At 41.3% G+C, this 16,448-nt stretch overlaps 1 protein-coding gene across 1 annotated transcript in view; it reads left to right on the top strand.

Annotated features, from left to right (window-relative positions):
• The window catches only part of CD40LG (CD40 ligand), a 12,307-nt gene extending 3,429 nt beyond the window's left edge, over positions 1–8,878 (top strand). The window contains exons 3-5 of the mRNA XM_006924197.1: positions 3,058–3,112; positions 5,034–5,096; positions 7,929–8,878. Of these exons, the coding sequence (XP_006924259.1) occupies positions 3,058–3,112; positions 5,034–5,096; positions 7,929–8,305 (495 nt within the window). The 3' untranslated portion in view covers positions 8,306–8,878. The remainder of the gene's footprint in view (positions 1–3,057; positions 3,113–5,033; positions 5,097–7,928) is intronic.
• The last annotated feature ends 7,570 nt before the right edge of the window (positions 8,879–16,448 follow it).

Raw genomic sequence — 16,448 nt, 5'->3', positions numbered from 1 at the left:
AAGTCATATACCCCTGGTCCTCAGTTCACTTTGGGGTCATGAACAGGAGGCAGGACTCCACATTGAGGACAGGTGGGTAGGTATCTGGGTGAACCAAGAGGAGTTACTTCTCATATATAGATGATGTGTGATTTAACCCGGGAGTGAAGGGTTTGAGATCTTATTTCTGAGCTTGTTCCTGTCCTCCAGATTGTCCCCAATGTGTAATCTAATCCAGTAGTGAAGACTCTAAGACCTTATTCCCAAGTCACCTATGGGAATCAGAACACAGCTCAAATCTTCTGCTGGCTTTTAGGTTCTTTACATTAATCTAGGTTTTAGATGAAGACTCTTAACTCTATATTTGCAAGTCTTGTAAATGATTTGAGTTTCTCTGGGGTTTGAGGCTTCTGCCAGTATTACAGGGTATTGGAAAGTGTTGCAAATTTAAATGTGAATAAAGTCACTTTCATAACAATGGTTAATAATTCAAATAGCATATATAATGTACTTGGTTGTGTGATTTTGCACAAATGAGTTCATCTCTCTAGATCTCAGTTTTCTCATCTATAAAATGAGAGGGCCGAGATTATCTATAAGGGCACTACCAACTCCGACATTCTGTAATTATGTAATCGGCCTTCAGTTCTCTCCAGCGGCAGTGAGAGTGGCTGTTGATTTTTCCCTCCCTCTCTCTTTCTTACTGAGAGTTTTACACCTGAACTGCCAATTCATCATGGCTTCCCAAATCAGCCACCCGGGATAGGAATAAGGAAAACAGCCAGTTTGGCCTCCCTGCTTATATTTACATTGTGTAAAGTGAGAGCTCCAAAGTTTCATATTCTAAAAAGTCAGACCTTCTCAGGTATGTCAACAGGGGTTCTTTACATGTGACAGAGGAAGCCCCTTACCTCTATTGCAGCAGGGGTGGAATCCTAGTCAATATCATCTGTATATATGATACAATAGAGAGACCCAAAGTCTTCCAGCTACTCAATCCTCTTCCAATGTCTGAACTTCTTTCCAATATCCATCTCCCCAAATTCCTCATCTTAAAACAATATTTTGGATTTTTTTTAACCTAGCAGGTCAACTACATAATAACCGTAAATTATATTTTTATATTCTTACCTAATGTTAGCGGGCTCTCTTTCTGGGTCATAATTTGACTGGCCCAAAGCAACCTAAGGTTTGAATTTTGGGGCTCTGAATAATAGTACTTTAGGGGGTCTTAGAAATCATTGCATCTAATTATCGAACCAGAACTTGTCTTCTCCCCAGAGTTTCTAACAAGTGGTGCCCCAATCTGTTTGAACACCTCTAATGACAAGGAACTCATTATCCCCTAAGGCAGGTAACACCAAGCTGTTACTTTGGGGGGAAGATGGGATTCAGAGATTATGTTAAGTGGAGGCAGAATAGTATAATTTTACATTAAAACTTACTACCCACCCCACCCTCTGCTACAATGATCAGTTCCATGATTGTCTGCCCATCAATGCCTGAGATGTTTTTGATAAGGTCAAAGAGCTTCCTTTTTAAGTTAAAGGTCAACCTGTCTATACCTGCTGCATTGAGTTCTCACTGAGAGAAATAACTAATCCCAGATTTTCTGAAAGTCAACTTTAAAAAGTGTTTCGGTTGAGGTGGGGAGTAAAGCGATAAAAGGCTCTGGGGAGTGTGGTTGGGGGAAAGTTCACGGAAAGGCAAGGCTAGGTGCATAAAAGACAAACTTTGCTGACTTTACATTTTCATCTTGGCTAAACCCTGACACCAATGCAACCACCTAGCCTGAAAGTATCTCGATCTCGATCATCACACTCAACTTTTTGAAAAGACACTAAATACTCATTTGTTTACTTGTTATCTCACAAACATTTTCCTGTTGCCGCATTTTCACAGTGCCACACTTCAGCTCAAGTGGAAAGTTGAGACTCTGCAGCCCATGTGAGTGCTTTGAGGCACAGATTCCCCTTTAGGCTCTGTGACTTAAACTCTCACATCTGATAACTAAGCTGAGCCTACAAGAAGGCACTCAACAGCAACACAAATTCCTACTATGGGAGGAAGGGGGCAGAAAAGGCCCTGTAGAAAGTTGATTCCAGTAATGGGAAGGAGCACAAGACTTTGATTACAGGAAATGAACACTACTGTCTTCCTCCCTTGTATTCAGAGTACAGGGTGATAGTGTAGTTAAGTCCTGGTCTACGAATGTCATCTCAAGGTTTTGACTCTTGGCTTCATCCTCAGATTATTTGGGAGACATCATGACAGCCAGTTAAGCCCTCCAGGCCTTTTATTCAGTATCTTTAAAATGGCGGCAATAGCTTTTTATTATATTTTGACCTGTGTTGATGGCAGTCCCTATTAGCTTCTTTAAGTACCTCTAGCCTTCCTTCAGTTGGTAAGTGAAAAGAAACCCCATGAAGAAGTGTTGCATTTGCTTTTGAACATCAGCAGCATTGAGAGATTACCTGTGTTTCCTGTATGCTGATTATTCGAAATAAATACAGGCCACACAAGGGCACACAACCAACAAGTGAATACCCTTAACCCATTGAAAGGAACAACAAAATAAAAAAAAATGTCTGAGGAGTTTTTCATAGTCCGGGATTCCTTCTCAAGATTAAACATTTCCTAAGAGATATCAGACCAATTTTATTCTAAAAGATACACACTATGCTTTATGTTTAATAATATTTTATACACCAATTCCCAGGATAAAATCATCTCCCCATTCAACATCATTTGTCAATACCTGTCAAAGCCAAGGAGGTTAGAGTCACAGGAAGAGTCAGTATCACAGACTCTGGTCTGGTAAGAGTGCTGGAATGGAGATAATGAAGCCCAGATTCTGCTTCCAGATCCACTCCTGGCCTTCCTGGGCTATCAGCTCATCTGACAGGGCCATGGGATCCCAATTAGTATGAAGAAATTAATGACAGGGGCTGAGTCCATATGATGATCCTCACCAGAACCAGGCAACAGAGTAAGGATGAATGCCAAATGAGTGATACCTCTAAAACCCCACAGCAGAGTTCCTGCCCAAATGACCTTTTGTAATGATTCTTATTTCAGGATATAATGGGAAATGAAGTGAAGGCGAAAGAAGAAAATTTTCAAATGCAAAAAGGTAGGTTGCTACTTACCAGTTTCTATGAATACTTAAAAACTGAAAGGAATCTTTATAAAACTGATTATACTAAACAACCTAGTGTTAAATCAGATAACTTTTAGGCCTGGAAATAAAACAGGAACACGATTGGAAAATTGACACTTTCTGCTGCCTGTGATTTAGAAAGGCTTTGTATGTACATATTTATGGGGAGGGTTGGGTTCCTTTAATGCTGATAATACCAAGTATGAAGAAATTTTATTATCTTCAGTACCTTAATCAAAGCAACCATACAGCCTAGTACCACCTACAGAAGATAAGGTGATAAGAAAGTCATCATTTGGTAGCAGTGGCATTCATTGCTCAATGATACAAGTTTTTCATGAGGAACCATGACTAGTGGAGCCCCTGGGATCAAGGAGTGAATCAGTGTCACAACGTTCTATTCTTTGTCCTGTTCTTGATGTCAGAGCATCTTGAACATCTCAGGCTTGGAAGAAGTCTTGATGGTTCTAAAATCCAGCACCGTGCCCAAAGCACAAATCTCCTTCACAACAACACTGACCATCTGGCCTCTGATTGAACATGCCTAGGCACTTTCTATCTCATAGAGCAGCCTGATCCATCTTTGAATGGTTCTAATAATTACAATAAGTTTATTATGTTACATGAGAGAAGTTTTTTTCTCCTCTGAAGTTGAAATTTGTTCCTGTAATCTCCACTCACTAGATCCAATTCTGTTTTCTGGGGCCATATAAAACAAAGTATAATTCCTGTCTACACAGCAGCTGTCCAGATGTTGAAAATGGCAATCATGATCCCTGAGCATTTTCCTCTCCAGACAAAACCTCCCCAGTGTCTTCTACTATGACCCTTTCCAGGCCCTTTCCTCTCCTGGTTGCCTCCTTTTCTAGATGACACCCTAACTTTCCCTGTTCCTCTTAGAAAGTAGCACCCCAAACCAAACACAATAATGCCTGGAGTGACCAGAGCAGCTGAGTGTGGGAAAGATGAAGTGTTGGTAGATGAGTGTTTTTGGAGATACTATTATATCACAAAGTCAGTGAAAATGATGCTATGGGTTTTGTGAAGTCAATACAGACAAAAAAATACATGTCTACATACATAGAGATACAGATACTGTTTTCTGAGGCAAAGAGAGTATTCAGTGCTTGCTTTAACTATTGATCTAGATGTAAAGGATGATATGATTTTCATGATGGTTTTGTCTTCAGAATTACTGTAAGGTATGTTGAGTGGTGTCATGTTATCTGCTAATTACAGTGAAACTTGAGGAAACAGTTCATGTGGATGCTACCTAGCAGTCTTCAGGAAAATGATAAATTTAACAAAACTGGTAATTTATTTGACTCAATATTTATAGGGCACCTACAAAGTGTTTGGCACCAGGCTCCTTACCAGAAAAAAAAAAGAGAAACTTTCACGAAGTCTTTGCATTTAGGAGATAAGCACATCTAGTTAAGAAGCAAGCCTTTTACAGGAGAAGCAATTAGAGATAGATACAATAATTTGGCCAATTGCTTGACCAGATCAGACACCATAAGCATCTTACTGCTAATCGTGCAGGTATAGTCTTGGGGCCTATTAAAATTCCCAGTGGATGAAAGTTGTTCCTAGAAACAAGATTCAAAATATGTTTAATGAAGTTCAGTATTTTTAGCCTGTGTCAATCTATGTAAAGCGGAATTGAGTACTGAACAACTATTAGAAGAATGGAATCAGTGGAAATAACCAATTCAGTTGTTCAGATTTTAGAAACCAGATTGTCCCCCTGTGAGGATATCAGCCCATTCTATCCTTCCTTTTACATAACCTGTTTAAGCACAGTCTCTATTACACAGCTGTAGAACTAGACCAAATAGTTCCATGGGCAGTTTTGTATTACTTTGGCCTGAGTTTGCTTTTGGTTTCATTTCAGGTGATCAGGATCCTCAAATTGCAGCACATGTCATAAGTGAAGCCAGTAGTAAAACAGCATCTGGTAAGTCCAGAAGCATCTGAACATCAGCCACCCAAGAGGGAAAGTTTGGATGCTGACACAATGCAGCCTAATGATTAAGCTCCTCTCTTTCTCTGGGGCCTAATTTACAGACCTACCCATACGTCTCTCATATGCTTTCCTTTGTCTTCAAAGGGAGCTCAAATGTACAAATGGGACTTGGAGGGACAAAAGGAGGTAGAACGGCAATCCTGATGTTCTCATTATGTTCTTGCTCAATGGTTGATTCTAAATGATGAATTACTGGTGGAGGGACCATTATTCTGACAACATAGAAAAGATGGCAGGTAGTGACTTCCTGACTTGGAATATCCCTCATCCTAACCCTTCTTTGCTGTGTGTAAGTGGGCCTCGGGGGGTGTTTCCTACCATCTGTCAATCCCAGCATGATTAACCTCAGCCTCATTGGGGCCAACCTAAGGAAAATTAAGGGTAAAATCATTCTGCAAAGATCAATAGATGCCAGGATGTTATATTTTCCAATGAAGTAACAACAACAGATGACATACTGTAATCTTTTAAACTCTGAATGATTTTATTTCCGTATATGTTCCACCATTATTCTAGCCCTTAGATCTTTCCTGCCACCCCCCAAATCTGTACCTCCTGATAGCTGATGCTGGAGAATGTCTCATATCTGATAAATGGATGGAAACATGTATAAAATTCCCCATTTACATAAATGCAGTCTGAGAGCATCAGAGTAGTCTTTGAAAAATTCAGCACAGTGCTTCAGAATGGACTTCTAAACAATGTGTGTATGTATGAGAGAGACAGAGAGACAGAGAGAGACAGAGGTAGAGACAGAGACAGGCGATGGGATAGCTATGGAGTGAAAGGGAAAGGGAACATGAGAAGGGAGCTATTGTGGGTATGTGTGGTGCTTGTAAAGGTGAGAGAGAGACAGAGACAGACAGAGACAGAGACAGGGAGAAGGAGGGAGGGAGGAAAGAAGAGAGAGAGAGAACGAGAGGAGACATAGCCTCATCTCTGAGGTAGGGTTTAGGCTTCTCAGTGGGTATACACATGGTTCCTGTGGATCATGATTTGGAAGTACGAGCACTGGATAGGAAGTTTTTGACACTGAGGTTCAAGAATCATGACTATCACTTACTGGGTGACCTTAGGCATGTTCCTTTACCTATACAGCAGCTTCCTGCCTCACTTAAGAGTGACTCTGAGCATCAAAATCAGGTGCTATGCAAATATAAGGTGTCATTACTTAGTTTATTTCACTGTTAATTGTCAGAAGAGTGGCCTAAAACCCTTCATTAATACCAGTTATTTCCATAATATTTAATAATTCTGCCAAGCACCCCTTTCTCAGAAAATACACTATGGGAGAACATTGCAACTACATTGGCATGTCCAGGGTGGCCATCCACATGACAGCAACCATCTGGATTGGATGACAGCAACAGAGATACCTCCTAGAAGAATAGCTTCCCACTGGTCTTTGTTCACATTGCCCTTAGATATATTTCATGATGTTCAGATTCTACCTAAAGGCCCATGATTGATACTGGTTCTAGTATACTTTATAGTCTGCATCACAGTAGGTTTGTAAGAGATCATTTGAAAAGACAGTAACACTCCTCACCCATGCCAGTCCTAAACCTCTCATTCTTAACTGGTCATGGTGCTACAAACTTGACCTACATCCCACAGCAAGGACTAAAATTAGGTAAGGACTTACAAAAGTAAACTTAGTGAACTAAAACATAGGGAACCTGCCCTTGTTTTCTCAATCAAATGATCCAAAAGTGAAAACATAAAATGTTATTTCTAGAGTGGTCTGGAAGGCCATGAAATGTCAGGCATTTGGAATGCCTTTCCTATTATTACTAAAGGATGAGTCTTAATAAGTTGGATCTTGCACCCTGATAGGCCTAAGACCACCAAATAGGATTTTTAAAAAACTCAAGAATCAAATGCATCAATACTTTCACCTCTTCCCATCCCCCACCCCAGCAATCTTGCTCTCTGTGAAAGCTGAGATTTGAAATCGGGTGCACACACTACTTTGAACCCACTCAACATCTCAGCTGAGAAAATGGCACACTGTTGGTGGGTACTCGGGTTTAGCCACAAGAATACAGGTACTTTCAAGTTGGTGGCGCCCACTACAAGGGAGATCAAAACACCGAGTGAAATGACAAGTTTATTTTCATACTTCCTTGCCTAATTTAGTCCTTGCTGTGGGAGGCAGGTCAGGTTTGCAATAGCATAATCAGGTAGAAAGAAATGGGGGCTTTCCTTTTCTCAGTGCTGAGCCTGTGCTAGGTGGATTGGCAACTCTTTGGCTTTGTAAAATTCAAGGAAAGGAAGAAATTAATATTAATATTAGAAAAGATTTTGCCTGAATGTTGGTATGCATAATTTATGATATGGAACTTTGAAATTATTCATACTTTCTTAAGTTCAAGGGAAAATTACCTTTAAGAACTCTAAAGGCAGAAGGAAACTCACTGTGCTCTGTTACTTTATTTAACCCCCACGAGTCTCTGAAATACGCTGTAATATTAGCCTGTGTTGCAGATGAGAAACTGAAACTCAGAGAGATTAAATGATTTGTCCAAGCTTGAATAGAACTTAGACTGGAATCCCGCTCCATCTGACTGTAAAGCTCATGCAGATTTATAAGTTATAGCTTCTTTATAGACTCTGAAGGCTGGAAGGGTACTTAAGAATCCCTGATGCCCAAAACCTCCATTCATATATGAAGTTAGTATCAACATTAAACTTTATTTTCTGTTAGAATGTGAACCATGCTATGCTTCACCTCAATATAAATTTTTCCCCTCTCCATTACAGTCCTACAGTGGGCCCAAAAAGGATACTACACCATGAGCAACAACTTGGTAAGCCTGGAAAATGGGAAACAACTGGCCGTTAAAAGACAAGGACTCTATTACATCTATACCCAAGTCACCTTCTGTTCCAATCGGGAAGCTTCGAGTCAAGCTCCATTTATAGCCAGCCTCTGCCTCAGGTCAATGAGTGGATCCGAGAGAATCTTACTTAGAGCAACAAATACCCAGAGTTCTTCCAAACCTTGTGGGCAACAGTCCATTCACTTGGGAGGAGTATTTGAATTGCAACCCGGTGCTTCGGTGTTTGTCAACGTGACTGATCCAAGCCAAGTGAGCCATGGGACTGGCTTCACGTCTTTTGGCTTACTCAAACTCTGAACAGTGTAACCTCGCAGGCTGCTGCTGAGCTAATGCTGGCAGTCTTCATAATACAGCAAAGCAGTTAAGACCACCCCCTGTTGAACTGCCTATTTATAACCCTAGGATCCTCCTCATGGAGAACTATTTATTATACACCCCAATGCATGTAGGGCTGCAATGAGTGAAATATGGGGTGAGTGAAACCCAAAGAGGCCCTGTACCATAAGAGCTTATATTCTGAAGCAGCAACCTGACTGATACAGACATCCAGAGTCCTATGGAAAGACAAGGCCATGATGCACAGATTGAATTCTGAGTAAACAGCAAATAATTAGCCAAGTTTAGTTTTTGTTTTTGTTTTTATTTTTGCCTGCAGTGTCTTTCAGTGGATATGTATTTGATTTATCAGTGAAGATGCACAAGGGAAACAGGGAGCCTCAGCTCACATCCAATTGTGGTTGATTCTAGGTCCATGTGGCCATGATATAGGGGGCAGGCTTTAGAAAGTCTAATGCAGCAGAGAACTGGAAAACCCTGCCCCCCACCAGCCACCTCGACACTCATTCATTCATTCTCTCTCTCTCTCTCTCTCTCTCTCTCTTCCCGCCCCCATCCTTTCTCTCTCCCTGCCTCCCTCCCTTCCTCCCTTCCTCTTTCTCTCTCTCTGTCTTGTTCTCTGTCTCTCTCTCTCTCACACGCACACACATACACACACAATCAGGCTGTGTTGCCAATCATTTATCTTATTTCAGCCCTGTCCCTATCTCCATCATTCTAGATGGGAGGGAGAGTAGAGAGAGCAGCTCTGGGCCTGCCCACTCTTCCTCAAGAAATGACTGTATTTAAAGGAAACCTATTGTATCTACCTGCAGTCTATTGTTTCCCGAGTGAACTTGTCATTATCTCGTTATTTATTTTTTGAATAATAAAGATCTCTTAACATTATTGTTGTTATTTAGCACCTAAGGCCCTAGGCCAGGTTTGGGGAGGAAGAATCATTTGGAGGGAATTTTCCCAGCCTTTGTGATGTTTTCATAAACTTGGTTCTCAAGCCTGTGGCACCACAAAATATCTTAGCAACAGCACATTCCCTGGAAGTCTGTGATAGTTTTTGATGGACGACATGGAAGCTTATTCAGTGAAAAGCAATCTGAGTCTTTATTTCCAGCTTGCTCTGGAAAGATTGCAGGGGATTGAAGAGAGACTATTTTTTTCTTGATTAATTGCAGCTAAGAGAAGCTGGAGGGAGATCCTTAAATGAGAAGCAGTTGCTTATCTTTTTAAGAGCTATCTAGGTGGTTGCACCTTAGGCAAGAGGAAACGGAGCTTGGACAGCCTAGGGGGAAGTATGGGCCCTTCAGTCTTCCACTGAAGCCAAGGGAGATATATTCCTTGTCAACTCCAACTGAGGGATTCTCATGTAAGAAACCCAGAGTGGCTTTTTCATCTTTACTGGTAGAGTACATTGCTTAAGACAAACACCACATGTTCAAGCAGAAAAATATTACTGTAGAAAAAGAAATGAGAGTGAGAAAAGGTGGGGTTAGCTATTGACCCCTGCCCTTACTCTTCAGTTCTGTGGACAATATAGTCGCTTCTTGGCTGAGTGACTTTAAAATCCTTATATCATGACTTTCTAATACAAGGCTGAAATCATGCTAGACAAACTTGCTTGGCTGCATATTTTCTCCAAGGTGGGAACTTTGGTATAAGCAGGGGTGACATTTGTTGATTCATGGATTCACTTAGGGATATATTTATAGTTCTATCTTGTCCTCTGGAGCAAAGATCCTTCTACAATGTTGCTCTCTGCATGGAATACTTGAAGGAAATGGGATGGTGGCCATGGCAGCTAAGAGACATTGGTCATGATAGTCTCACAAGTATGGGCCTGCCTTAGGAAGGCCAGGGCCCCAGATCTAGCTGAGGGGAGGACTTGGTCCAGTCCAGAGAAGAAAAGAAGGCAATACACAGACCGTGACTCTCCCCATCTCATGGTAGCTGAGAACAGCCATATTTGCCCAACTTGCCTCGGTGAGACAATAGGGGTGGGGATGAGCAAGAGGCATCATAGGGTTCATAAGTAAGGAATTCATGTCCAACCTGAACAAATCTTTTAGTCTTTATATACTCACATCCTCTGATTTAAACATTGTCCCTAGATGTCACTCTGCTTTCTTCTTCTTTGGAAATTATCATTCAGATTATCTCTACTTTTAGTAACCAAGTTAGTAACAATAGCTGTTATCAGAAGAAATGCTATTGATATAAAAACTACATTTTCTAGGCTATCTCCTCTGCTCTCGTGCTTTCTACCATCCTCTAAATGTTACCTGCTATAGCTCCAGCCCAAAATATTCTCCAAACTTCAGCCTCACATAGCCAACTGCCTTCAACCTCTCAGACTGTTTCCTCATGAGGTCACCTTGCCCTTCCCAATTACTTCAGGTCTTTCACCTTCTTCTATTCCTGTCTTACATGATCACAGTGAGCTGTCTCCCCCTTCCCCTTCATGCTACTAATATGCCTTTAGTCCTGACTTGCCCTGTAGAGTCTGTCCCCAACTGCCTAAATCTCCAAATGATGGGCCCAGGCCCTCAAACTCAACACATCCAAATGGAACTCTTAATCTTTCCCCCACATAATGGGATCCATTTTCAGTGCTTCATCTATCCTGCTTCCCAAGCCAGAAACCTGGCTTGACTTCTCACTGTTCAATCTCACCAGCCTATACACATCAACTCTATTTCTTAAATAGTTCTTAAATTAATCTACTTCATTTTATCTTTATTGCCATTATTCTAGTCTAAACTATTGTCATCTCTCTTCTGGACTACTACAAGAGGTTTCTAGACTCCCTGTCTCCACTCTTGCTTCCTCTCATCCATTCTCCACACACAACAAGAGTGAATTCTTAAATACAATTCTGATTTCACCACTCCCCTACTTCTTATTGATCTTAGAATAAAGACCAAAATAATTAACTTATTTCATCCCCTGCCAATATCTCTTTCAGTGTCTTAAGTTTTAACCCTCAGTTCCTCTAAGCAAGGCTATAAATGCTTTCCTGCCTCTGAACTTGGACATACTGTTTTTTCTTCATTCCTTTGCCCACCATACTTTAGCTTCACAGCACTTACCATAGTTGAAATTTTTCCTACTGTGCTGTGAACTTTTTGAGGAACAAGACCTTGTCCTGTTCACCTTGGTAACTTCAGTATCTACTACAGGGCCCAGCATAGAATTGGCCCTTTATTCATTGCATGAATGAATGAATGCAGCTACTTATAACTCAGTAGTCCAGAAAAATTGTGTTGGTTAAAGCAAAAACTTGCAATACAGTATAAACCTATATTGTGTCAAAAATATCTATATGATAAAAATGTATCTAGGGAGTAGACAATGACTAAGAATTATATTGTAGATAAAACTAGAGAATATATTTTTATATTTCATGATAATTTGCAAAATAGTACATGATGTTTGCTCCAAACTTCACTTGAACATTTCAAAGTTGTTCCAATAAATGATGAGGACTTGAGAGTACATTTCTGATCTACCTATAATATTCTGATCATAAATTATCTAATTTAATTATCTTTTTATAAACATCACTTCTGCATTCCATGGGGAGTGGGGCAAGAATGTTTAAAATGACCAATGATTTTTATTTTCAAATAAAGAGAAAATGAACAAAGTGTAAAGCATTACTATCTGTTACTTTATAGGAAGCAAATGTCTACAAAATGCAAACTGTGCCCTAGTAAGCTGCCAGTACAGGTTACTCAAGTTGAAGGGAAACAACATATAAACTCCTAGGCTCTAGGATGGAAAAAAATTTGTGTTGAATTTGACTATTTCCATAGGGCCTGATATCACTGTGTTGAAAGCTGTATTGCTTTAGGCCTTTAGAGCAGCCTGAAGTACTTTGGACACAGTAACATGGAACATGGAACTAAGTATGACTTTTTTATTATGTTCTTTTGCTCTTTGAACCACATCTTTATTTTGAAAAACAAAGAAATACGAATTGTTGTGTAGTGGTTAAATCTACAGTAAGACAGATATAGTCTTAATCTAGGATCCACTATGTACCAACTTTATAGCCATGGGCAAATCATTTTACCTCCTCTGGGCCTCAGAGTCCTCATCGGTAGGGTGGGAATGTTAATACATGCTTTGCAAGGTTTATGAGGATTTGATGAGAGTATTCACAGAAAGTCCCCAGCAGAGTCTACTCTCTGGAGCAAATTATCATATAAGATCACTAAGGTGGGTCTCCATGTGGCCCCAGGATACTAATCTGCATTCAGTGGTCTAAGTAGACAGGATGACATCTTAGAATGATTGAAACCTCTGTGACCAAGGCAGCCCAGGTACACATAAAAGTCTTACCTATGTAGTAGACCAAAGACCACACTCAATTTGAAACAAAGTGAAAGCTAAAAAAAGGCAAGGTTAAAACATATACTTAACATTAGAGTAAACCTGTAGGTAGCAATGACTCTTACTTAGTTTCATTCTCAAAATTGATTAACCATTAAAGGCTTGAGGTTGCCAGATTTTACAGTAGGCTTGAGCAGTTTTATATATAGAATATTTAGGAAGATTTCTTTTAAAAATCTATGGTCACTGATTCCAAATCTGAAGGATGTGAGCATACAAACCTACCCCTTCCATACCATAATCCTCTGAGTAATGCCAATCGGCAATTCAGCAACTCTCAAGAAAACTAAATATTGAATTATTTTCCATTCTGCATTCTTGAAGTTCCACTGAGTTATAGTTCACATTTTTCTGCTAATGTAACTCCAATAAACTCTAATAATTTTTTGGTCACAAACTAGTCCTATCTTGGGTACCTCTCTGACCATAAACTTCTTTGGAGTCCAATGTGCAACCTTTAACACATCTTACATTTCATTCACATTTCCTGTTACTAGGAGTGAAAAGATTTTTTAATTCATCCACCTACCCATCCAACACTGAGTAAATTTATAGGTTCTCTGCTAGGCATGAGGTTAATATGATCCAGTCCCTGCCTTTAAGTAGCTTACAGTCTTTTGCATAACAGGTGTGCAAACATTTAAAGCCCAGTGTCAATGCTACAGCAGGGTTCCTGGTGTTACAGGGAACACGCAGGAAGAATGTGTAACTAGAAAAGCAGGGGAAGGTTGGTGTCAGGAAAGGCTTTCCAGGAGAGGCACAGACTGAGACTTGAAGGATGTTGAGGGGAGGAAGGGCCATAGAAAAGAAAGTAGTCCCAAAGGTAGAAAGCAGAACATGAGAAAGCATAGATGTGAAAATTGATAAAGGGTTCATGGGAGTGAGCAGGAGGAGTCAGCTCACAAAGGGTTTGTGTAATAACAAATCTTTGTGTATAGGCCAAATAGCACATGCCCAATCTAGGAAGTGGCTTTGTGCTCATGTGGCAGAGATAAACTGCCCTTCAGCATGCTTTCCCATAGGGGCTTGCTCCACAGCATCTTGTACTACAGTGTGTCTGAGGTGGCTTACAATACAAGTGATGAGAAAGGTGGTGAGGAAGCTGGATCACACAATGGACCCTGCAGGCTTTGAGGTTGCAGAAAGCTTAGAACCCCAGTTGACTTCTGCTATTGGCACCAAGGCAAATTTTAGCAGTTTTCCCATACAAATAGCAGAGGCATGAAATTATGTGGAACATTTGCTCATTCACTAAGGACTATGAACTTGACCCTATATCAAGCCCTCAATTTACATGGATAAAAGGAGTCAATCCATCTTTTTAAGGTACTTAACATTTAGTATGAAAAAAGACACAAGCAAATTAAGTGCAATGTGATGACTGGGCAATGGGGCTGTTGGATTCCCTGGGGAGCTTGAGCCAACTTAAAAAAAAAGTATTAAGTTCCAATCAAGATGGCGAAGTAGGTAAATGCTGTGCTGGCCTTCTCTCACAACCACATCAAAATTACAACTAAACTACAGAACAACCATCAATGAGAATCATCTGAAGTCTAGTTGAACAGAAGTCCTATAACTAAGGCTATACAGAAGAAGGCACACTGAGACTGGTAGGAGGGGTGGAGACACAAAATGGGCTGGCCCTACATTCACATATGGCAGTGGAGAATTGGGAGGCCATTTTTATATTTTCTATGTCTTTGTTAAAGTTCTCATTGAATTCATCTACTCTTCCCTTAGGTTCATTGAGCATCCTTATAACCAGTGTTTTGAACTTTGCATCTGGTAGATTGCTTGTTTCCACTTTGTTTAGTTCTTTTTCTAGAGCTTTGTTCTGCTCTTTCATGTGGGACATGTTTCTTTGTCTCCCCATTTCTGCTGCCTCCCTATGTTTCTTTCTATGTATTACATAGGGCTCCTAAGTCTCCCAGTCTTAGTATAGTGGTTTTACATAGTAGGTGTCCTGTGGGGTCCAGTGGCACAGTCTTCCCTGGTCACCTGAGCAAGATGTTCAAGATCTGTCCCTTGTGTCAGTCGTATGTGCCTTCCTGATATAGTTGAGACTTGATTGCTGTTTGCACTTTGATAATAGGGATTGACCCTTGGGCTGATTGGTTGTGAGGACTGGCTGGTGAGGGGCTAACTTTATGCAGCAGGATTCACTTTAGCAGGGCTCTAGTGCCTGCTCAGTCTTCCCATTGGGTGCGTCCACCTCAGATGTGGCCCTGGGTGGTCCTCCAGCTATGTTATTGGCCAAAGCTGGCCACTGGGTATGCAGGGCCAAGAGCCTCCTGGGAGGGGTCCAGCTGCAGGCCAAGTTCAGCTGTAGCCTGTGCACTTCCAGAGCCACTTGGTAAGAGTCACCAGGCAATCCACAGATAGTTGCCCCCCACCCCCCGTGTTGGGCTTACAGGTGCCACGAGAGGCCAAGCCAGAAACCAAGGTTGGCTACCACTAGTGCCAGGCTTGGTGCTGCTCAGCAAGAGGTATGGGACATGCCGAGGCTAGATGCTGCTTCTTTTGACTTTGTGAGCCTTTGAGAAATTTTAGGAAAGTCCACAGTATGAGCCAAGACAGGCCATTTATATGGAATAATCCACTGGAGTAAGCTTGGGTCAGCCCACAAGTGAGGAGAGGTAGTCTCAGGAAAACACCTAGGCAGAGTGACCTATTATCCAGGTTGATGGAGATTCAGATATAGCAGCTGCCCATGCTGGCATACCAGGATGGGGAGGGCTCAACCAAGGAACAATGGATACTGCCAGCACCTCTGTCGGGGAGAAAACAGCCCCTCCAGCCCTTACCCTGAAGCCTGAAAACTCAGTGTCTCAACTGAGTGCCTTTCAAACTGATGCCCCAGCACTGGAACTCAGAGTAAGTGAGTCCATCAGTCATTAAGTGCAAGTGTGGGACCTTTATGAGGAACATCTGTGACTCCCGCAACCCTCTGTCTCACTCAGCCACAATCTCTGCTGGTTTTCACATCTAGCGGTTGTGGGGACTTCTCTTCCTGGCATTGGCATTCTGGGCTGTGGAGCCCACTGTGGGGCTGGGATCCCTTGCTCCTTGGGGTGGGGAGGGGGCTCTGCAGCCATAATAAGCCTCTTGATTCCAGAACGCCACATACAGTTGTGAGACTGGCCTGTTTCTCATCTCTGCCCCTCCTACCAGCCTTGAGGTGACCTTTTATATATGTCCCCAGTTGCAGGACTTCTGTTGAACCAGACAATTCCCAGTGATGGTTGCTCTGTAGTTTTGTTATAATTTTGGTGTGGTCGCGAGAGGAGGCGTGCACAGCATCTACCTTCTACGCCATCTTGGCTAGTCTCTGTTGATGTTTTCTAATTCATTACTGCACTTATTTTGGTGCTCATAATTCCCCTTATTTGGCCAGTGGGGCCTCTTAAAGTTGGTACTTGTGTCCTTATAACATGTCTCTATTGTTTTTTTGAGCATTCTATTCCTTTCTGGCACAACAGGATGTTATAAGCTCATCTCTTACCTTCCTTGCCTTAGCCACAGTATCAGCCATTTCTCCAAGCAGCCCTGATTTCTTTCAGTGCAGAGTATAGTGTTTAGAAACCACGTTCTGGGCACTAGCTGTGTTCATTGCTATTAGGGTGTCACTGCTCCTAAGAAATTTATATATATATAAATTTCATGAGCTCAACCATGTAAAACACTTAGTACAGTGCCTAACACACAGAGGTGCAAT

Source organism: Pteropus alecto, unplaced genomic scaffold (genome assembly GCF_000325575.1).
Source record: "Pteropus alecto unplaced genomic scaffold, ASM32557v1 scaffold139, whole genome shotgun sequence".
NCBI classification, from domain to species: Eukaryota; Metazoa; Chordata; class Mammalia; order Chiroptera; family Pteropodidae; genus Pteropus; species Pteropus alecto.
The sequence above is the reverse complement of the archived record's forward strand: the minus strand, read 5'-3'. Positions and strand labels throughout refer to the sequence as shown.